Raw genomic sequence first — 23,067 nt, forward strand, 5'->3', positions numbered from 1 at the left:
TAGAATCCTGCTTGCATTGGACCTGCGGAAAGCCTTCGACAATATATCTCATGACACTATATTGACCGGCCTACAAGAGATAGGCTGTGGGGAGAGAACCTACAGCTACGCGCAAAGCTTTCTAAACAACAGAACTGCGTCCATAGGCCTGGGCCATTTAAGAGGCGACAGGGCTCGCATAGCGAATAGGGGCACTCCACAGGGCTCCATACTGTCCCCCCTACTATTCAACATAGGGATGCGGAAATTGGCTCTAATGTTGGAGGAAGACACAGAACTTGGATTAGCCATCTACGCCGACGACATCACCCTTTGGGCGACGAAAGGATCCTATGGAGACCGACAAGAAACTCTACAAAGAGCAGTCGACACAATTGACGAATACGCCAAGAGGGCAGCAGGCATGACATGCGCTCCGGAAAAATCTGAATTCATACAAATCAGGCCCAAAAACACCCGCCGCACGCGCTCCCCAACTTTCGACCTGGAGCTGAACGGAAACCAGATAAAACAAGTGTCGGAGCTCAGGGTGCTGGGAATGCTGATAGAGGAGACGGGCAGTGTGTCGTCAACGATAAAAAAACTTAAACGCACAACCAGAAGCGTAGCGAGACTCATAAGGAGAGTAACCTGCAGTAATGAGAGCATGACGGAAGGAGACACCAGGAGGCTGGTGGCCTTCATCATTAGCCGCATTACATATGCTCTCCCGTACCAACTCGCACGCAGATGGGAAGCAGAGCAGGCCAACATACTCATACGCATTGCCTACAAAGCCGCATTGGGCCTCCCCGACTGCACTGACACAGAGCGCTTGGAAAGCTTGGGAAATTATAATACATACGACGAACACGCTGCAGCCGTATTGATCGCGCAGAGAGAAAGACTCAACTCGACGATACAGAGCATTGCTAAAGAGGCTTCACTACCCCTTGGCACCACAGTTCTGCGGTGAGGAGACACGTCAAATACCCAGAGAAGTTAGGGAACACATACACGTCGCCCCGATCCCGAAAAACATGCACCCGACGGTTAATGCCGGCCGCAGACGAGCAAGAGCGGTGGCGCTGGAACGGTTACGAAATAACCCAGACACCTATTATACAGATTCCAGCCCATACCCAACGAGGCAAAAAGCATTTGCAGCGATCGTCACCAATGGAAACCAAGCGATCACGTCGGCGACAATACGCACGAAGAGCATCGCCGTAGCAGAAGCGGCGGCCATAGCACTAGCCATCCGGGCAGCAGAGGGCAACGGACAATCTGCGCACGTTATCACAGATTCACAAGAGGCTTGTCGACTGTTTCTCAGAGGCGTCCTTCCCCAGAGCGTCCTACGCATACTAGGATCCAACCTCCAAGAAGACCACGGCATCACATGGTGCCCCGCTCACGAAGGTGTAGGTGGAAACGAACGGGCGGACCGCTTGGCTCGAGCATTAACTTTCCGAGCCGCGGACATGCCGACCCGGGCGGATTACTTCATACCTACGCTGCCGCGAGATATCCTCGAGAGCCAAAGACGGGCGCGGCAGACAATGGCGCCACCCCACCCTAAACTCACAAGCTGGCAATCCAGGGACTGGAGACGCCTACAGACAAACACATATCCGAACATACACACACTCAGTAAAATGCGGCCGTCCCAATACGCTGACCGCTGGCGACACACCAACACTCATTCACATCACTTGGAATTGCCGACAAAGACCAGCAGAGGGCAACTCGCCACTCATCACATGCAACGAATTCGATAGGTCGTGGGAGGTGCGACTCACCCGGCAGGACTTGGGAAGCCAGCAGGCAACCTTGGACCAGGCCAAGCGAGCCGCTCGGGCCAGTGGGGCCCTGGAATAGGGGCTCCAACCACGGGAACCTTAGTTTGCCATTTGAATAAAATGTTTATTCCTCCTCCTTCCGTCCCTGTCTCTTGCGCTGTTTGTTCGTTACGATGCTAAGTCGTGTAAGCGTGAGTCACATTTCGTGACAATGTCGTGGTTTATGTGTTCAGGTGATGATTTGATTCTCATACATAGAACAGGGTTAGAAATATTCTTCGCTGACCTAGAGGAGGTTCGTTACAATCTACATATAAACTCCGCACAGGCGATGTTCTATAGGCTCCACTGGACAGACGTAGGCCGAGATTGTGTACACGGTCAAGGCGCAGAATGTACGATTCCCGTGCTGAGCCGTAGACAACACAACCACAGTCCAAAATGTTGCACAAAATAGAACGGTAGATGCGTAGCATGCACAGTCAGTCGGAACCCCGTTGTTTGTGGGATAACACTTTTAGAAGGCTGAGTGCTCTGTTTGCCTTTATCTTTAGTACGTTCATGTGGGCTAGGAAGTTGAGTTTTTGGTCAAATGTAATTCCGAGAAATTTATATTCTTGTTTTACCGGGAATAATTTAAGATCTGGGTCAGGGTATAGTCCTCTTTTTTGTGTAAACAGAACTGCAACAGTTTTCTGTGTGGAGAAATGAAAAACCACCAGGCCTGCGCAGAACACACAGCATAGTCACAGCGAAAGCTGGAAGAGTGGCCTTTCCGGGAAGGAAGGGTCATGCCATACGTGCACACCCTGTCGCACGGTCTCAAGAAGGTTGCAAACAGGCATGAAGTGCCTCTAGTGTTTTCTGCCCCTAATAAACTGCAGAAACTTTGCCCTCGAATTTGCACTCAAAGCAAACGAGGTTGCAGCACCAGGCATGCAAACCCTTTTGTCGAATGCTCTGTTGGAGTTGTTTACTCCATTCCCATATCCTGTGGGAAAATGTACATCGGCCAGTCCGAAAGATGCGTCAATGACCGACTTAGGGAGCACGCACTAAGTGCAAAAAAGAAAGAGGACAAGTATGTGCATATGGTCGTGCACATTTCTGCATGTGGGTGTGAACTGATTTTCCGAGGCACTAGAATACTGGGCAAAAGCAAGCGCATATCATCTCGGCTCACTTTAGAAGTGTTTTTTATAAAAAAGAATGTTGGTGCCACGTATAAGTGAGGCTTCGGTATCCTTGCATGCTTCCGAATTTGAATTTCTGCAAGGCTCCCTTTGACATGCGCAGCTGGCAGCTGTAACTCGCACCTTTTTATACGGCAGGTGTTATCACCTATTAGTTTTTTGTATTATACTTCATTTTTTTGGCTCTATGTTTCCAATGCGATGCTGTGCACGTGCAACACCGTGATTATATGTATTTAAAGTTGGTGGGTGTGATGAAAATAAACAGTTATAAGTAGAGCCAGTCCTTTGTCTGCTTTCCCTTCTGTGCTCGTCAATTTTCAGAGCTTTTTATTTCAGTGTTCGAGCAGCTTTACTGCATACAAGAGAGATGATCATTTAGGTTATAGTTTTTGCTGAACATAGTATCTGGGACTTTGTCCATCTTAATGCGCTCTCAGAATGCTTGTCCTTCGGTGTTGTTGACACCAAGGTTTTCGGTTCGACCTCCATTGCCTTCTCCGAGGCGCTGGATGACCGAGAATTTGGCATTGAGACACGGGTCTCAGGCCTTGGCATTCGATTGATTTTAGGGCCCAGCGAGAAAGGAGTCTGCGGGCCCTTTGAGGAGGAAGAAGTCACGACCGGACCACTCTGTGTGGGCCCGGAGGACATTTGAGGCCTCTGTGACGCTGCCCCCGACTGCATCACATCGGCGTAACTTCTTCGGAAAAAATACGACAACCGTTTCTGCGCTTCGTAAAATGAGATCTTTTCTTTGATTGTCAGAGCAATAACTTTCTTTTTCCAGTGTGGGCAAGACTGGGAATACGCTGGGTGATCCCCTTGCAGTTCACACAAAGTGGCAATGAGGTGCTGTATAGTTGTATAGTTGTTTTCACTGCATTTTGAGCATGTTTCCTTGCCTCAGCATGAGTGGGATGCATGACTTGGCATTTGAAACACCGTCTAGGGTTGGGAATGTAGGGTCTGACATTTATTTTTACGTAACTTGCCTCGCGAGAGGTGGGCATTCCACTTGTACTAAAAGTTAGTATGACGATTAGGTGAGGACTTCACGATTGTCGCCGCGGATGACTATTCTTTGAACTTTTATGACTTGAAACCTCTCGAGGAGCTCTTCATCACTTAGACCCAAGAAGTCTTCCTCAGAGATTGTTCCCCTGCTGGTGTTTATATACCCGTGTAGAGAAATTATGACTGCTGTTTCACCAATACTGGTTAGTTCGGATAGCTTTGGCACTTGGTCTTTTCCGTTTAGTTCCAGGAGATCACCACTGGGCATTTTTGAAGCTTTGTATATTGGTCCAATCTTTTCTCTAAGGCACTTGGCTACCAAAAATGGGGATAGCTGTGGATAACTGTGGTACTTAGGGAATGTTGTTTGGTCTGTGTGGAGAAGTGAAAACTTGCCTCGGTGCAGCCTCTCTTACAAAACCGATCATAAACGATGGATGCTTGAGACACCATAAATAGATGAGTGTGTTCAGCAACAGCACCGACCGCCTACCACGGAAGACGCGGCTGCACTTGTCAAACAAGCCTGCACGTAACTAACTATCCAAGGTTGGATACCTACACAAGGTTAACCCTTGCCAACAGGAAATATGGAATTAAATGAAAGGGAGAAGAAGACAGGACAGATTGAAGGTGAAAGAAAGACTAAGCTGGGAGTAGGAAGAGACAGGAAAAGGCGACTGCCAATTTCCCCTGGGTGGGTCAGCCCAGGGGTGCCGTCTACGTGAAGCTGAAGCCAAAGGGATGTGTTGCCTCCACCAGGGGGCCTTAAAGGTCCAATCCCCAGGATCCCCTTTTCCCGGACATGGCCAAGCCACGCACGGCGAGGCATGGGAGGGGTCGAAACACCCCATTAGCTTGAGTCTGTGGTGTTGCTACACACCAAACGCCGACTTGCGCAGACGCCCCTGTGGGGCATGTCATCCATGTGATTTGGGTAAAACTATACTTTTGCTAGAATTGAGCATTATGAGACACTATTTGTTCAATTTTCATTCTCTATTTCTTTCACGAGGTGTACAAGGATATGTGCAAACTTATTCCACATCTTAAGATATGTTCCAACAGCAAGTGCTGCAAGCCCCTCATTTGTTTTTAGATGCGAAGCATCCTATGGCAGAGTTCAAACGGTGTGCCGTGTGACCAACCTTACTGCGCATGCGCGAACTCTCTCCACACACCTCCTCTCCACTCCTCGTTTAGATAAAAGGCTCGCGTTAGGCTGTACACACGCTCAGTCACTGCGCCGGTGTCATGAGTTCCAACATCAACGTCAGCGCCAGTTGCAGTAATACCTGAGAGATCGCGGAGCAGCGGGTGGAGCAGCGGAAGGCTCGATGCGTCAAAGCGCAACGTAAACGTCGGCAAGCGGACCCCGAGCTCCAGGCTAGGGAAGCCCAGCACAAACGGCAACGTCGGCGGGAAACTGCTACGGATAAAACACAGGCTCGACATGCTGAAACGCAACGGCAGCGTCGGCAAACAAACCCCGCCATACGCGACACCGACGTCGAAGCCAAGCGTCAGTGTCGAGCCAATGCGTTGGCTGCGGACAGACGACGCGAGTCCAAAGCCCCGGCTTCAACATTGTCGATGCCCGGTTCCAGCTCGAATTCCTTGACTGGAGCTTCGGGCACAGCTGCAACATGTGCGACCGACTTTGGATCGATAACAATCCGACTGAGGTCGGTAGCATGCGCAACGAACGCCAACGGAACGTGATTGTGCAAGCGCTCCGGCTTCGCATCGTTTCATGGTCCCCTTTAGCGCGAGATGGTGTAATTTTTGTCATTGCAGTACACTCAAACCTTGATATAATGAACACAGATATAACGAATTGTTGGTTATAACGAAGTAAATGAAAAACTGTCCTGTCATAGATACAGTGTTATGAATGTACCGTATATACTCGTGTAAGGGCCGCCCTCGTGTAAGGGCTGCACCCCTACTTTGGAGGGGGAATTTCGAAAAAAAAATTCAAAAAGTCCCGCCAGAAAAGTGTAGTTAGTTAAATTGCAGCTAGATGGCGCTGCCAGCTTTTCCGCTTCCGCCGAGCTCGACGGCGCCATTATTGCTTTGTGTGGCGCATCGTTGGCATCGTGTGGGTAGCTTGGCAGTGTTTCTTCACATCGGTGTTGTCGGTGTCACTTTGCAGTAGTGAGCCCCGTTTGAGCCATCGCAGGTGAGGGACGATGGGCCGGCACTTGAGATCTTTCACTGCAGCCTTTAAACTGCAAGTGATTGAATATGCCGAGGAGCACGGCAAGCGAGAAGCTGGACGCAAATTTGACATCGATGAGAAGCGCGTGCATTACTGGATGAAACAGAAAGATGCCCTCGCTGATACCAACAGGAGCCGAAAGGCATTTCGCGGAAAGAAGTGCAAGTACCCGGAACTCGAAGGGGAACTTGTCAAATATGTCATCGACACTCGAAGGGACGGCTACGCCGTCTCAACTGACATGATCCGCGTGAAAGCCCTGGCCATCGCTCGCCACATGGAAATATCCCAGGCACAATTCAAAGCAAGTCGGGGGTGGGCATCGCTACAACAAGTGTGTGCGTGGATTTTGAGTGCGTGGCGTGCCGTGTCATTTGAAACAGTCGCGAAAAGCTTCAAGGTGACTGGAATTTCAAACTGCATGAGCGGCGCTGAGGATGAACGTCTCTGGGAGGACGCCGACGCCGAGGCGAGTTCTTCCGAGAACGAGGACAGCGATAGCGAAATGGAATCGTAATAAAAACATTCCTGGAATGTCATTTGTGACTCTCTTACACTCTGCTAATGTTGCGGAAACAGTACAGACCTTTGGTGAGCTGTCATCGGCCTGATTCGTGTAAGGGCCACACCAAGCAAAAATTTCGAAAAAAAAGTGCGGCCCTTACACGAGTATATACGGTATGTTTATAACGAATTTTTGGATATAACGAAGTTATTTTCGTATCATATGCGACTGTTATAATGAGGTTACAGTGTATATGTAAAAATGCATTTGCTGTGCTTATGGAAGTGGCCATGTTTAAATGGAGTACCTCACGGTACTTACACTCGTTACTGGAACTGCAAGTGCTATTGCCTCTCTTGCTTCTGTCGAGACAATTTTTCCCAGTCTGGATTACCCCCAGTTAACATGCTTTCCTTCACAGAGTACACATTGTGCACCAATTTCACCTGCTTTCATATTTATGTTAACTGTGTCTTCACTGCTGTGAACACTAAATAAATGTATAATATATAAATATACATGCATTTTTATATTTACAGGCTACCAAAGCCTGCATCGCCAACCTGACGATGACTGAGACGGATCCGCTATCGCATCCCCACACCCAAAAATAAAAGTCACTTGATATCATATAAATGTTATGTGTGGAACCGCTGCAGACAACCTACAGAACTCTCCTCTTGTCAAAATGGATATCCTATTAATATTGGACATCGTACGGTTGATATCTACTGAATGTCCAGTGGATGCAAGATGGTTGGCAGTGCCATTACCAACTGGTATCAGCACCAACTGGCCCCAGCAGCAACTACGAATTGGTCAATAAACCGCTTAACTGGCACCAGTAGAAACAAGTAGCAAAATTTTCACCTAGGAAGCACAGATCGACATCATTTTGTGGATGTGTGGGTGGCACTTGTAATTATGGTATGTACGGTGCACGTATGTTAACAAATGCACATGAACTAACACCACTGCAATCATTGTCGTGAACAGCGATGTCAGCCTGGCCGTCTTCTCGTTGCAATCATCTGCGCTTCGGTTTCAGTTTTCTTAACTTTTCTAAGCCGAATTTCATTACTCCGCAATAATTACCAAAGGCAGCTATTTTGAAATCTCAGAGCAACAATGGACTCTTCGCAGGAAGGACTTGTTTGACATGGCCGCCTGTCTCCACTAATTAAAAAGCTATATCATTTGCTTTCTTTAATTACTGTTGTAGTTGATGTCTCTAGTCATCTAAAGATGTGCGCCGCTACAGAAAACGTAATTACGAATTACAAACATTCCATTTTCCTTATTTTTGAGAATTCTCGGACACATTTGTTGAAACACCCCGAAGCCCCTTTCCGTAAAACACAAGTTACACTGCAGATTTGCCCAGCTGATAGCAGCACCTGTTCTAGCCGTTCCTCTTCTATGCATGTTTATATCACAACATCAGAGCACATCACGCTGCATGCAAACTGCACTTGCACATGCCTTCTGCAGAAATGGCAGGCTGTTAGCCATAAACAGATACCCACCTTCAGCTTACGGCCTGACAGACCAGTGATGAAGCCGTCCTGCACCTCCACCACCTTGGAGGTGTCCACATCACCCGCACCAGAGGCATCCATCATGTCCACAATCTTTGGTTTCCCATCGCTGGTCACCTGGATTGCAAGGGTTTCGTTAGCCCTACTACTGCAAGCACTCAAACGACACAAGGGTAAACAAAGAACAAACAAGCCATGGGTGCTAAAACTTGATACGCTTCAGCACATGACCCAAATATATGCAGATATAGGTCATTCAGTGCCCGAAATCAGTGCTCCTATTCGAAAAGGTAAATGTTCAGGAAAGGATAAAACCAGCCACATTCAGTCTCAAAACAACTGTACGCTTTCACAGTGATGCTACCGAGGACTTCTGATTTGGAGCAATTTTTGGAGCAGCGAAATTTCCGTTTTGGAGCACTTTGGAGCAGCAAAATTTTGATCTTGGAGCACTTTGGAGCAGATAATTTTGCATCTGGGAGCACTTTGGAGCAGCGAATTTTACATCCTGGAGTGCAATACAGAAGCATATTGCATAAACATTCGAGCACCTGAGTATTATTATGGGGTTCTTATGAAGGCTAGAAATATTTCAATTCATTGCAAATCTCATGGAAAAAATCATCTCAGGAGCATAGGCGTGCGCACAGGGGGTGCAGGGGGGGCGGCCGCCCCCCCCCAATCACCTAAGAGGGGGGGGGGGCGCAAAATCTGCCCCGTACATTGACCCTTGCGATAGCAATTATATGGACACTCTCGACGGATTTTTGCCGTCGCCGTTGCGGTAATTTTCCGTATAAAGTCCAAATTAGGAACATCACCACGCGCGTTCTAGCCGCGGGTAAAAGCTCGCGAGCGCTGGCGACGAACGCGGCTGAAGCGGAGATTAAACTAGCCGGCCGTCTGTCTCCGCCGCACGGACAGCGCATGAGACATCTTCCCGCGTGCGGGCCTGCCGTCGATTGCTCATCGAACAGAGAGGAAACGCCCCGCCCGTCTTTCGTAAGGAGCATGAAGGGACGCCAGGGGAGCGCAAGGGGGAGGGGGGGGGGACCGCATCTTTCGAAGGGCGCAGTTGCTGTGCTCTCAACGCTTACTTCGCGTTTAGAGAACTGCAAGAAAACGCTTCGGTTCCTGGAGGGGCCATATTCCCTTAAACCAGCGTTTTGTTGAGTTACGCGAGATCGGATCCAAAAGAGTTAGCTGCTAGTCTTACTTCGTTTCACAATACAATATTTTGGTATCGCATGCATTGCTTCGCTATTAAGCGAAACTGAGTTTTTTTAACCGTTAGCTACTGACCAGGGGCGTAGCCAGGGGGGGGGGGTGTTGGGGGGGGTCAAACCCCCCCGAAAGTTTTCAGTTTTGCTTGCGTATATATACACGCGCACATACAAACGCACGCACGAACATACATAAAGTATGGTTGAACCCCCCCCCCCCCCCGAAAAAAAATTTCTGGCTACGCCCCTGCTACTGACCCCCGAAAGCGAGGGGCGGACGTGTAACATGGCGTAGCCGCTTCACTGTGGGCCCGCTACTGACAGCTGCGCATTTGCGGCTGCTCCGACCAGGAGATATGATTTTACTAATGAGATGACATTTTCAAAAAAGCAAGCAAAAAATTCGAATTGGAACCCTAGCACGTGAGCTCGAAAGGGCAGGGCCTTTTAGGGGGTATTTACCGCAGAGTGATTACAAACTCGGACATGCTGGAGCAAGGAATTACAAAAAAACTGTTTTGGATGAAGATTCATAGATAAAGTATATCTAAGGAAAATTGTCAACGCGTTTCCCCCGTTCGCGTGCTCTTCCATAAACGCGAAGCAAGGAAAATTCGATATTGTTCCATATATCTACTGCGAGCGATCCCAGATTTCGTTCCGCGATGTCCGGAAACAGAAGTGACAGACATTTTAGCGGCACTCATGTAGTTAGTAGTGAACATTGCTTTCCTTACGTGCCGTGCGACGCTTGAAACGAGCTATCAGCAGCGTTTCTGGAACAGACGACGTCCGCCGATGAATCGCCGTCGCACTTTCTCGCTACCGATAGGCCTAGACGTCACGAGCCTCTGCGGAGAGCGCGTTTTGCTGTCGAGCCGACTTGCAGAACAGAAGCTGCGTCGGCACCGTGCATGGCATCGTGGCTTACTCGGAACGCACGCGCGAGCGCTATTTATTCAGCGGAATAATTCTTGGTCCATGACTGCGACTTTATTGGCAGCCCCAAGATCGAGCTGCACATGTTCTGACGCGCCGGCGGTGCGATTGCCGGTGATAGACGCCCCAAACCCGAGACTTTGGCGCAGTTTGGCGCAAATTTCGTCGATATTATCAGGATGGCGCAGTAAATACAATTTGGCGCACTTTGGCGCAGTTGGCGCAGGAGTGGAATCACTGCTTTCATCATAAAACACCTCACAAAAATTGTACTTTGTACAAAGAAAGCGATGCCGAGAATTCAGAGTCCTTGCACTCAATTCAGCTGCTTCAGGGGTCAACAGTTCATAATGACTGATTTCAAGAAAGAAAACGTGAATGTCGTAAAATAATGGGTAACACTAACATTTTTTAAAGATGAACTTTATCAGTGATCCCTGCGCTCGCTATGATGACAAGGTAGCAATCGGCTATCAACTAGCACTAATAGTATACTTGCGGACAACTTTTCTTGGCAATGAAAAGAAGGCTAGAGAGCCGAACTATGCGTGTGCTGCCGCTGAAGAATACAGTCCCACAATCGCGTCCGTGTTTTCGGCGTGAGATAAAAAACAACCACATTACTTTATTTTCTACGGGACGCTCTTTGAAAAGAGGGTCAGCACGCACCAGGAAGATATTTATATTTGTTTTACTTCATGCAGTTTCATTTCGCGTTTTTGGGCGCATGAAAACGTCGCACCTTTTACGTGCACCTCACAGTCAAAATGACGTGTTCGTCTTCATGTGAGCGATCGTCACCCTCCAGCTTTTCCGACGACTCGCCGAAGGAGCTTGCGACGAATTTCACTAACAAATGGCTGCCTAAGTCTGTGACGGCCGCTCGAATAATCAAACAGCCGTCACAAGAGATACGGAAGGGTCACAAACGAAAATTAAGTTCGAAAAGCACGCCGAAGCGGACTACTTCACGGAGCAGTACCAGTGCCTCGTAGAACACCCTCCCGCGGCCGTCGGCGCTTGCGTTTCCCCCGCTCGCCGCGACTGCGTGGTGGCGCTGTGCAAACAGGCGAACTAGGCGAACGAGCGCATCGAGGCACTCTAAGCCCCGTATTCACAAACGCTCCTCGACTCGAACTTCGTCCTTCACTTGAACAAGTCGAGCACAGCGCCGCTGTTCGACCGAAAATGACGCCGCGCTTCTCAAGAATCGCTGCAGATAATCGCTGATATGCAGTGATTTGTTCCGCCTAGAAACGGCGCTCCCATCGACTTTCTCAAGTCAAGGTGGAGCGTTGAGTGAAGGGACGTTCTAGAATACGAGGGTAAGGGTCGGTAGAGTGCCTCGATGCGCTCGTTCGCCTCTAAGGGTCGGTAGTGTGCCTCGATGTGTGCTTTGCTTGTTTGCTTTGCTCTGCCTTGACACGTGCGGTTGGGTTTAGCGAGTTGAATGCGATGGAAGATTTTTTTATCCTTTGTCGTGACCACGTAGCTTGCATGAATTGCGATGTCGTACTGCTGCGTGCCGCTGTGCAAGTCGGACGAAAAAAAGAAAGTGCCTGGACTGTATCCATCTGACCAGCTCCTTTTTGTCCTTGATACTTTGCGAGCTTTTGCAGACGGTGCGCTCAAAGGCAACCCAACTTTGGCAAAGCCATTCAGTACCTTGACAAAGTACACAGTTCCAGCCCTCTGTGCATCAAGGCTCCTTAAATGCCAGAGTGATGGCAGCTATGACCACAGGGTGCGACACGTGAACCTCATATGTATTTACTTCCTCAGGCCACTCCTCTCGAACTATGCGTTTAAAGGGACACTAAAGAGAAACAATGAATCGGTTTAGATCGATAAATTGTGCTCCGAGAACTAATGTCGTGAACTTCGCCATCACTATAGGTTTATTAATAGAGGAGAAAATCGAGTTCAGAGTTTTATTAGGGTGATTCCACGTAAGATCGAACAATCGATGGCTGGTCGACCTCTCAAATTTATTTCAAAATTTTATATATTATTGCCTGATGAGTGGAAAAAAGAGATCCACAATTTGTTTTGCCGCCAAAATTTTTTTCGAAGCACAGGAAATCAATAATGACGAAGAGGTGGAGTAGAGCGCTCATCCGCTCTACTGTATTGGCCAACTTTCGTTATGAATTGCACAAAATATATTAAAGTTAGGTAGCTGAAATTTCTTTAACTAAATATATGCATGTTTTTGCTTCTGCTCAGGTATTTTTAGTTTTGATGTGTAGTGTAGATCTTTTTATAAAAAAACTCAAAATAGTCCCAGGAGACGTTATTTTCTTTACTTTGAAGGTCTTTATCTCGAAAAATCCTTGTAGCAGAGCGACAAAAATTGCGCATTACGTTCTTCGCATCCTTATCTACCACACTGCCGAATCTTATATTTATATAACTTTTCAGTAAAGACACATGATCGGGCTAAGTGAAAGAAAACACCGGACAATGAAAACTTCTGACGACAATTAAAAAAAAAACATTTTTCATATTTCTTAAACTTTGTACACTTATTGTCCTCCACATCAGCTTTCATAATCATTGAAAACATGTAGCATAATGTCGTTGCACTAATAGTTACGACCCCTCCAATGAGACCCATGGGCAAGGATTGGCAATTCCGACTTCTTGCCCAGCAAGTGTATAAAATGCAGGCAGGATTGAATTGCTTTTTTATTAAAAGGCCAGCAGGTACCGAAAAAGGTGTCGCCGGCACTGAAGACGTTAATTTTGAAATTATTTGGTCATTGCAGCAGCCACGAGCGCGGGGCTACCGAGCAGGCGCGCGCGCACCCGAGATGCTCGTTGTAAGAGACGGCGCGGTGAGAGCTCGTTTCCGCGTCCTCAGACCGATTGAGTTCGAAACAGCAACACCTCCCGGGTGACTTGAACGCACGTGCACTGGAGCTTCGCTATTCTATCCGCCCTCTGTTCGCATCGCAGCTAGGCGCTGATAACAAGGGAGAGATGGAAGCAAGATGAGAACTCTATAAGGGAGCTATGAGCGCTCGCTTCACGCACGCTGCTGCCAGAGAAACTGCGCTGCGCCAGTTGCGATCAGTGGAAAGCATTAACGTGGCGCTCCAGCGGCAAAGCAAAATATGGAATGTCAAAGGAAAGAAAAGCAAAACTATCGGTAACCGGACGCGCTTGCCTATTTTAGATGTCGGCAGCAGACGGCCTGAACTAGCCGCGCGTTCAGAGCGCTGTTCACACTTCATTCGGCGCGGATAGTTCTTGTGCTTTGCTCTTACTCTACTCCTCCTGTGCGTCTCATGGCGAGAAAGTATAGCTCGGAATGAGTGTATTGTGGAGACTACCTTTCGAAGCACAAGAAGCTTAAAGGAGTACTGACACGAAATTCGTCATCTGCTCGTGGTGCACATAAACAACGATGAGTGAATTGTCGTCCTGTGACTCTGGCAGTGATTTCTGCGATTTAGGCTGCATGCAGGACGCAGAACTCGCATACTCGGGGGAACTGACTTGACTCGTCGGGATAATGTCCTTGCAGTGGAGCTGGCTTGCAGATGCTCAGCGACGAAAACTTCAAAGTAAAATTAAAATATTTTATACGTGTTCTCCGACTCCAGTGTGTGGACAGCGTTGACACTGCAAACCAACGAAACAAAAAATGTCCCTTTTTCGATGTCTCAAAATCGTGTCAGTACTCCTTTAATTATTGCAAAGAAGCCAAAATTTCGTAGAGTTACCGACCTAGGCATATACGCTTTGAAGAAACGTTTAACGCCCGAAAGGTCAGTGACTGCCAGTGAGACGGACTACTTGTGCTACGCGTGCTTTTGCTACCACTGCAATGAAAGATCTTCACGGAACGCACAGTTTAACGATGACATTCTTATGCCCCCTGAAAAAGAAATCGACGTCATTAACGAGATCACTGCGACTACCGGTGTGCGTGCGTTCCAGTCACCCGAGAGGTGTTGCTGTTTCGAACTCAATCGGTCTCAAGAGCTCAAGAACTTAGCGGTCGAGTAGGCCTTGCTTCTACCGATCATTGTCAGCATCTCAGATATCCTGAAGTCGAGAAAATCGGGAAACGAAACTAGCAGCCGCACCTGCGCAAGTGATGCGCGGGCAGCGAGCGAAAGACCGCGAAACCCTGTTTGGGTGGCGGCGCCTGGCGGTGACCGGTTGTACTCGCGCCGACGGTCGCGCCTTTTGTTCTCCTCCCCATCCACCAGGCACTGAAAGTTATAGAGGAGGCACTGGCAGTACATGTGCAGTAGCTCCGCCCCCGCGGCCTTTCCTGCATTGCCAAGAAAAGTTGTCCGCGAGGGTAGTAATAATATCTGGTGCTTTACATCCCAAAACCACAATATGGTTACGAGGGTTGCCACAGTGGAGGCCTGCGGAAATTTCGACCATCTGGTGTTCTTTAACGTGCCCTGGCATCACACAATACAGGGGCCTCGACCATTTCACCTCCCCCGAAATGCGACTGCCGCAGTTGGGACTGAGCCCGCGACCTTCGGGTCATCAGCCAAGCACCATAACCACTGATCCACCACAGCGGACAGTATCAACTGGCACAAACAGTTGCTAACAATAGCAGCCATTGATATGCCTCTTCTGTCGCTCTGCAATGGCCATGGTTAAAGTGTTGAGGCTCATATTTACTGTAAAACAGGCAGTTAAGTGAAACCTCAACTCTCAGGTCCTCTGGTATCTGAATTTCAGGTCGCTGAACCCTTCCCGCTATAAACGTTCAGACGTCTCGATACTCTTGAAACATGCTCAGCGAACATGCTCAGAAGAGAAAGATGCACAAAGCAACATGGACGCCACCCATCAGGAGCTAGCTTCACGTGGTCACCAGTGTTGTGAACGAACTTTTGAAAGATACCCTACATCACGGTCAAAATTACCCTACACGACTCTCTCTATTACCCTACATTTTACCCTACGCCTAAAATAGCGCAGTGTAACAATAATAAAGTCAAGACTATAATTCACTGTACATCATGCATGCAGACTTGTGGCGGCGCTAGTAGCAACTTCAGCGGTTTGAAAATTGGTTTCAAAGAGAGGCTAAAGATCACGAAAGGCAGCAGATGGGAATAGAAAGCGTTCCGGTATGTTTATGGGAAAAGCGTTCACTCAGAGTTGAAAAAAAGAACTAGGAGACTCGAAGCGAAATGTCACAGAGACAGAAAAGATGGAGACAGAAGCGATGGAAAGAATATCAGGTCTGAGTAACTACCGAAGGTGTCAAGATGAAATAGGCAAGGATAGATTTTACGATATATGAAGGGAAAGCGCTTTGCTGTTTGAAGCGAGGTTGGGTTGCCTTAGAACACGTAGTTATAAATCGAGATTAAGTAAAGAGAAATGCACATGCGTGGGGAACGTATAGGCAAGGAAACGACCGAGCATGTTTTAATTTAGTGTCAAGATATACACTCGCGTGTATGTTAGGGCACTAGCATACATGAAGCCTTGGGTTTTGGGGACAACATTGGAAAGGTAAACAGGTCGGCAATAGAAAGAAGTAAAAGACAACTGGAAGATTGGCGGCAGAAAAATTGGCAGAAGCAAAAAAAAGCAGGCAAATGAAGGTTAATCTGCGATTAGGCGCAGAGAGTTGGGCTGTGAATTTAGAAGGTTTTTTTTATAGGAAAAGAACCTTAATTTGGTTGGGCAAGATTAGACTATAATGATAACAAAATCTTTATCTTGGTAGAGAGCAAGTCACCGCCCCCGTCGTAAAAGGGACGCTCTTTTATCCATCCATCCACTGTCATCAAAAAAAAAACTCGCATGGTCCCCTATGCATTCGCCCAAGTTGACTGGAAGGCAAAAGCCATTTCCTTTTTCTCAGTCAATTGTATTGATCCCCCCGCCCTCACAAGATTTCTGCACCAAGTGTGGTTTTGCAGGGCCTCTGGGATCAGAGGCATTGCAAGCTTTCTGCACCTCGCATGCCTCCGAGATCAGCCCACCTTTGACTTAGTGACCACGTCATGTGATTCTGTCATTATTTTATGTTACATTGTGATGCCACAGTTACATCACAAAATTTAAAAGACCTTCCACGCAACAAACGAATAGGAGGCAATGTAAAGGGGAAAAAAAACCATCCATGAGAAAAAAACTAAAATGTTAGCAGAGGGATGTCTGGCGATTATCTTTCATCTCTGCCCTACGCTGGTGACATGTGAATTAAGACAGATTCACATGTCACCAGACATCTACACTTTGATCTTAGCCAGTTCCAATTTTATTCAAAGAAAGGTTTAGTTTTGGGATCTCTGTAGGAATGTAACCCTCAGATATGTCGCGCAAATCGTTTACATTTTCCGCTGATCAACGACGAGCAAAATGTGGAAATTACCCTACGTCTTATGAGAAAATTGTGTTACTGCCCTACTACCCCACAATGGATGAAAAATTTCTGAATTACTCTACGGTTGGCATCCCTGACTGGTCACCCGTCTTCATTCATCAAGTCAGTGCGTCATTAACTTTCCCGACCAGTTCAACCGAACACCCTTTCTGCAATGAAGAAAGCATTGGTAGCCTATGTGCTGGACTTCAGTAAGGCGCTCGCCAGAATTTTGCACTCCTACGATGTACAAGTCTTACATGCCTCATCACACCAACTCGGAATGTTACGCCTCACAAATGTTAAAGGGATATTGAACAAAAATTGGAAAAAATGACGAAAACATCGAAATCCTATTCGGAAGATGCAACTGTCCTGATAAACAGTTTATTTTACGTATTTCTGAACAGTTGGCTGTATTTTAGGTGAACTGTCAGCATTGACGAGGTTATAACAAGGCCTTTTTCTTGTTTTTTGTAACTTCGAGACATGAGTAAGAGGATCAATACTGCGTTTGGAACTATAGTTTCTATGAATAATACACAACAAAAAATATTGCGAAATGCCTCCACTACTCGACCAATGCCCTGCATTAAGTATGAGCCATATGCATGCAGGAAAACAACAACATGAACAACCACACGACTGAGTGGCTTGCCAAAAGGATGAGATCACCCGTCTCATTGTAGAAACTAGGCAGAAGGACGCATTCGGTTATATCTGCATCAGCATGCTGCCCATATAATTGTCAACTAAGTTAAGATTTACTACGCAAACGCTGGCAGTCTGTTACAGTGCAGTTGTGGTGCTGCTTAAAGATGTGAATTCTTCGTGCATGTTTCTTCGTGTTTGTTTTTTCATCTGGCTTCACTGTTGTGTTTGTGGTATAAGGTGATAACAATAATAACTGTTGTGGTTTAACGCCCCAAAACCACGATATGATTATGAGAGACGCCACAGTGGAGGGCTTTGGAAATTTCGACCACCTGGGGTTCTTTAACGTGCACCTAAATCTCAGTACATGGGCCTCAAACATTTTCGCCTCCACCGAAAATGCAGCCACCGCGGCCCACAATGATGACCAAGCCCATGACAAGACACATCGTTTTATTATATTACAGACATTGGAATCAAAGGCTGCATGTGCTGAACTGTCTTTTCCTCACACATGTCCCATATCAGCATTTTGCATCGTTGCCTGTGAATATACTCCGTGTTGCATGTGCACTCAAGCATCAACTACATTACTTGGCAAGTGGTTATTCCTTGTTATTCGTTTGTGAACACACACACCACAGCCAATAGCGCTTTTTTTTAGCCACAAACTAGCCTCCTCTAGCTGAATCACGGACGCCTGTTAGAACGACCAATGTCTAAGCCCCAAGTGTGCACATTTTTAGTCTTTTATTCCATAATGCTAAATCTTAATGTTAGCATATCGCTAGCGCACTCCTCGGGAAGCGTGCTTGACCAGAAGGTGAATGCATCTGCGAGTTCGCCTGTGTGGCTATGTAAGTTATCATTCCTCTATCAAACCACCTTCCTTCTACACCAAAATGGCTGGCAATTGGGCATGTTGGTTCATGGTCCAAGGCGTTGAAATGCGCAAACAGGACAGGGACTAAAGGAAGAGACGACGACACACTTCTGTGTGTCGTCTCTTCCTTTAGTCCCTGTCCTGTTTGCGCATTTCAACACATTGGTTTGCCTGCACCTTCAGAAGAGCCAACATAACATAAAGAGTGATTCTATTACAAGAATGCAAACAGAGAATCACATCTGAACATTTGAAGGCATGACAGAATTGCACCGAAGATAATAATATCCGGGGTTTAACGTCCCAAAACCATGATATGATTATGAGAGACGCCGAAGTGGAAATTTCGACCACCTGGGGTTCTTTATTGTGCACCTAAACCTAAGTACACGGGCCTCAAACATTTTCCCCTCGATTGAAAATGCAGCCACCTATTGCAGCGAAGAGTAATGTACTTTGCCATACAATACATTCGCCTGAAGATAAAATAATCTTCAGGCGAATGTATTGTACAGCAGATGTCATTTATGAAAACCCAAAGCATCTAGATTGCGACACGTTCGAGACATGGCGAAAAACGTTTTTCTTGTTACTGATATAACCAGTGTCCGACAACAATGCCCGATAGTGACAGGCCAAGAGCAGAATAAGCTTTCCTCTAGGCCGCTGCAATACACAGGCAGCGCAGCTGGTTTTCTCCTGCCCGACCCCGATATGCGAAACGCGCTTTTCCTTCTCCAAAGTACCTCGGTACAGCGAAAGGCACGTACTACATCGACTGCTGGTCAGCTGACGCCTGTTCGAAACCGGCCCTACAATACTGCTGGCAGATGCGCGCAGCTCGTGGTCGACGGGTGAGAGAGTGGCCCCGAACAGCTGACTCTGCGAAGGGAAGGCAGCTGACACACACTGGTTTCACTTCTTCGCACGCACTTCAGGTGTACCACACTGACATAACGAGGAAGATAACCGGAGGAAGGACGAGGGAAAGCGAGACAGCAAGGACTTCCCCCAGCTGACGAGTTCACACTGCACAAGCCGCTCTAGCACTGGCAGTGATTTCGCAATGAAAGGCACTGTATACTACATAATGTCAGCGATGTTCAGCACTCTCAGCGAGCGAAGAGTAGGCCAACCGCAGAAGGGAAAGTGCCCTGTCATTCAAGACCGGTGCAAGCGCTCACCTGCAATCCCGGTGCACCAGGGTCGATGCCCGAGTCGAGGATGGCTATCTTGATGCCCCGGCCGTCGTACTCGGGGTACTTGCCCAGAAACACCGGCACGCATGTCTCTTTCTTAGGCAACAGCGCCCAGATCGGGAACTCCACGGAGGCTTCGGCTGCCATCTTCCCAAGAAGTTGCCGGCACCAGCGTTGCCAGCCTCGCTCGCCTCACTGCGGTTAGAAGCAACGCAGTTCCTATTATGTGGTCTAGACCCAACGTTTTTAGATTATTTCAGTTTGCAAACTAGCTTCGAGAGGCGGCCAGGTTTTGTCGCCGTCCCGAGAGGTGGCGCTGGCGTAGCGTTGAGTCGGTTGAGATGCAGTACGAAGGGCGACGCTTGCTTCAGCCGCGTGCTTTTGCTGCGTTGTTGGTGCTCGCGCGTTAATCACTCATGTATCCTGAGGTCTGACATGTTCCACCAAGGCATGAGCTCTTTGCTGTGATCGTGCGTACGTATTTGAGTAGATACCGCGAAGTGTAAGCGTCGATTCTTGACACGCCGAGGTGCAGCGCGCCGTGTTGTTCGGGGTACGTTTCGGCTTCGGCAAGTCCCGTAGCGCGACGTTTCTTCATGGGAGCTTTTTTTATGTTTAGAGGAATTGAAACCAAGTTGTTTTCAGTTTAGCTGCAAAGGAACTGGGTCTGCTTCGACACTTTTTTGAACACTTCTTGGCGCACTTCGGGACTGTGATGTGACAAAATAAGCTTCGGTTGGCCCGTTCACAAGGACACCACTACTGCAATAATATCTGGGGTATTTACATGCCAAAACCACGATCGATATGATAATGAAGCACGTCGTTGTATTGCCTCCGGAAATTTAGACCATCAAGTGTTTAACGTGCAGTGACATCGCACATCACACGGTCCTCTAGCACATCCATCGAAATGCGATCGCAGCGGCTAGGATCGAACCCGCGACCTTCGGGTCAGCCGTCGAGCACCATAACCACTGCACCACCGAGGCGAACCACCACTGCTGCAGAGCATTTTGCTGCCAAAGACGCTTGCAAAAGCCTAAGGTCTTCAGAAAAGGTCGCATCCGCAATAAAGAAATTAAAGCTAATGTGAAGGCTTCCCGTACAGTTTCATAATCGTAACCAGCTTGAACCGAGGTAGCGGTTACGGGGTGTGCGAATAGTGATTTTTGAGGCCGAATGGAATAGCGACAGAAGCGAATAGAATTGAACAAAGTATACTTTTTGAATAAGCCACAAATTTGTGAAACAGCCATTCTTAATTAGAACAAATGTAAATTGATGTTCGCGTCCTCGTATTCATATCTTTATTTATTTATTTATTTATTTATTCATTCATTCATTCATTTCGCGCTGTTTATTATCGGTATGAATATCCAACCAGCCAAGTCAGCTACCTTAGTAACTCGGCAAGTTTCGTGAAATTTTATTGAGGCAATCAGGTGAAAATTTATTTATTTATTTATTTATTTATTTATTTATTTATATGTTATACTCAAAGGTCTCAAAACTAGATATTACATGACAAGTAATACCAGAAAGAAAGGTCGGTTAGGACGATGGCAGCTAGAAGGGCACTCCATATATTTTTTTTAAGTATACAGCAGGCCCTTCACGGCCCGTCTAAGTCGGTACATAAGTACATGAAAGTATATACATTGCCGAAAATTCATGTTGAAATTTTAGGTTTCGCCCATACTCATACACAGCTTTGCTGTAAAAGAAGGTCGATACGTATTAGAATGGGCGCATGATATAGGTACACAGCATTTGTAGGCGTATGGCGGGAGGAACGCACTGGAATGAGTTATCGGGACGACAGTTACAGGGATGACAGCTATCGTACTTTTGCGCCAATTTTGGCCTTGCTTCATTGCAGCTGACATTTGGAATATTCATAAAATATTCGGGCTTACAAATGCTATTCGATTCGATGATAGAATCGAAGAAGGCACTGTTCCATTTGAATATCGAAATTTTGGAATACTCGCACACACTTGTAAATACGTCGATGCAAATAATGAACTTGTTGCATTCTGTTTCATGAAATCGAATGAAAATGACAAGACGTGTTTTGCTGGCTTTCTTGCTGGTTTTTGATTTGGTAGGCTTTTCAACAGCAGGCGTAATAAGCATTCAGGTGATTTTGGAATATGATTGAGCATTACGGGAGCCTAAGATGATTTGCGCATAGACTGGCGAGAAATTAATGCCGGTTACAACGGGAAACGGAATGAAGGTAAGCGCACCGTGCAATGTTTGCCTTCACTTTTTTTTTTTCATGTCCTGTCTTACATGCTGCTTGTTTCTTGTTATAATGCTCAGATACAACTAAAACGCGCGTTTCGCTCGAGCCAAGTGAAATAAGAGCGACTACCACATCGAGTTAATCGTTGTATCGTTGTGGTAGTAGCTTGTCGACCTCTTTCAATTAGTAGAGCAGTAGCAGACGATGCGCCAAGACCAATCCTAACGCGATCGCAGCGCCCCCGCCTGGTTGGCGATCGCGGCGAGCCGCTCCGCGCCACTGGAAAGCCGCGCTCTTTGCCAACTGAAGTAATCTAAAAACGTTGTCTAGACCACAGGATAAACTCCAGCTTTATTCTGTGGACCAGACCACAAAATAAAAATTAGCCTTATTTTGTGGATCACACAATAAACTTGCGCGCTGTGTAGAATGTATTGTAGCCCAAGCAGCCCACGTCTCTCGACGACGGTTTGTTTCTGTGCACCAGACCACAGAAACTGCTTTGCAAAGAAACCCTATTACGCGCGAGCATAGTTTTTCAAGAAACTCTATGGGCACGAGGATATACTGTGGCGCCACCATGCGGAAGCACTTTTGCGCGCCCGTTATCTCGGAGGCCATGGTTATGGTTACCCTTGTTACCCTTGTGACGTGCAAGGTTGGATTGCTCCGCCAGCCCTCTCCCGCAGAGCCCGCAGCCGCTTTCACGTCTCTTTTTTTTTTTATGATACAAAATCAGTAAACGTGCGGCGGCTTCGTCACTGACAGTACAAAATGATAAATAACTGCTCCAAAAATTTTAAGCTCCTCATAATGCCTTCAACAACGCCCTGAATGCCGACATCGTCTGCTATGGCCCGGCGGCCGAACGCGCTGCATTTGTAAAACGTAACGAACCATTTTGTGTCGAAACGAAGCGTCAAATGGGATTTAGCGCGCTTGCGGCAAATACACATATTTTTGATCCAAGAAATGCGTGCAACCGTGCAACTTCGTTGATTGTAGGATTGCATCTAAAGACGGGCCGTGGTTGACACGACAAGCATGCTCAAATTTACATTCCTGCTTAGCACACATACCTCCATGAAGCACGACGCAAGCGAATTCTCCGTTTTGTGGGAAGCAACGAAGCATGCATAGAGCTGCAGGCAGCCGCAACCTTTCTGATATGATTGGAGACAAATGCAAGAGAGCCAGTGCGCGCGCGCGTGCCTCACTCGGAGTTGTAGAAATATCATTTCACATGAGCACAAGTTTCTCCACACGGCACCTGTTGCTCCTTACTGCGCTCCAAATTTTCAA

At 47.3% G+C, this 23,067-nt stretch overlaps 1 protein-coding gene across 1 annotated transcript in view; it reads right to left on the reverse strand.

Annotated features, from left to right (window-relative positions):
• The window catches only part of LOC119386556 (tripeptidyl-peptidase 2), a 218,980-nt gene extending 199,269 nt beyond the window's left edge, over positions 1-19,711 (reverse strand). Inside the window, exons 1-2 of the mRNA XM_037653838.2 lie at positions 19,500-19,711; positions 8,244-8,372 (exon numbers count right to left, since the gene is read on the reverse strand). Coding sequence (XP_037509766.1) covers positions 8,244-8,372; positions 19,500-19,661 — 291 coding nt within the window. The 5' untranslated portion in view covers positions 19,662-19,711. The remainder of the gene's footprint in view (positions 1-8,243; positions 8,373-19,499) is intronic.
• Between the last annotated feature and the right edge of the window lie 3,356 nt (positions 19,712-23,067).

This window comes from Rhipicephalus sanguineus, chromosome 3, assembly GCF_013339695.2.
Source record: "Rhipicephalus sanguineus isolate Rsan-2018 chromosome 3, BIME_Rsan_1.4, whole genome shotgun sequence".
Taxonomy (NCBI): Eukaryota; Metazoa; Arthropoda; class Arachnida; order Ixodida; family Ixodidae; genus Rhipicephalus; species Rhipicephalus sanguineus.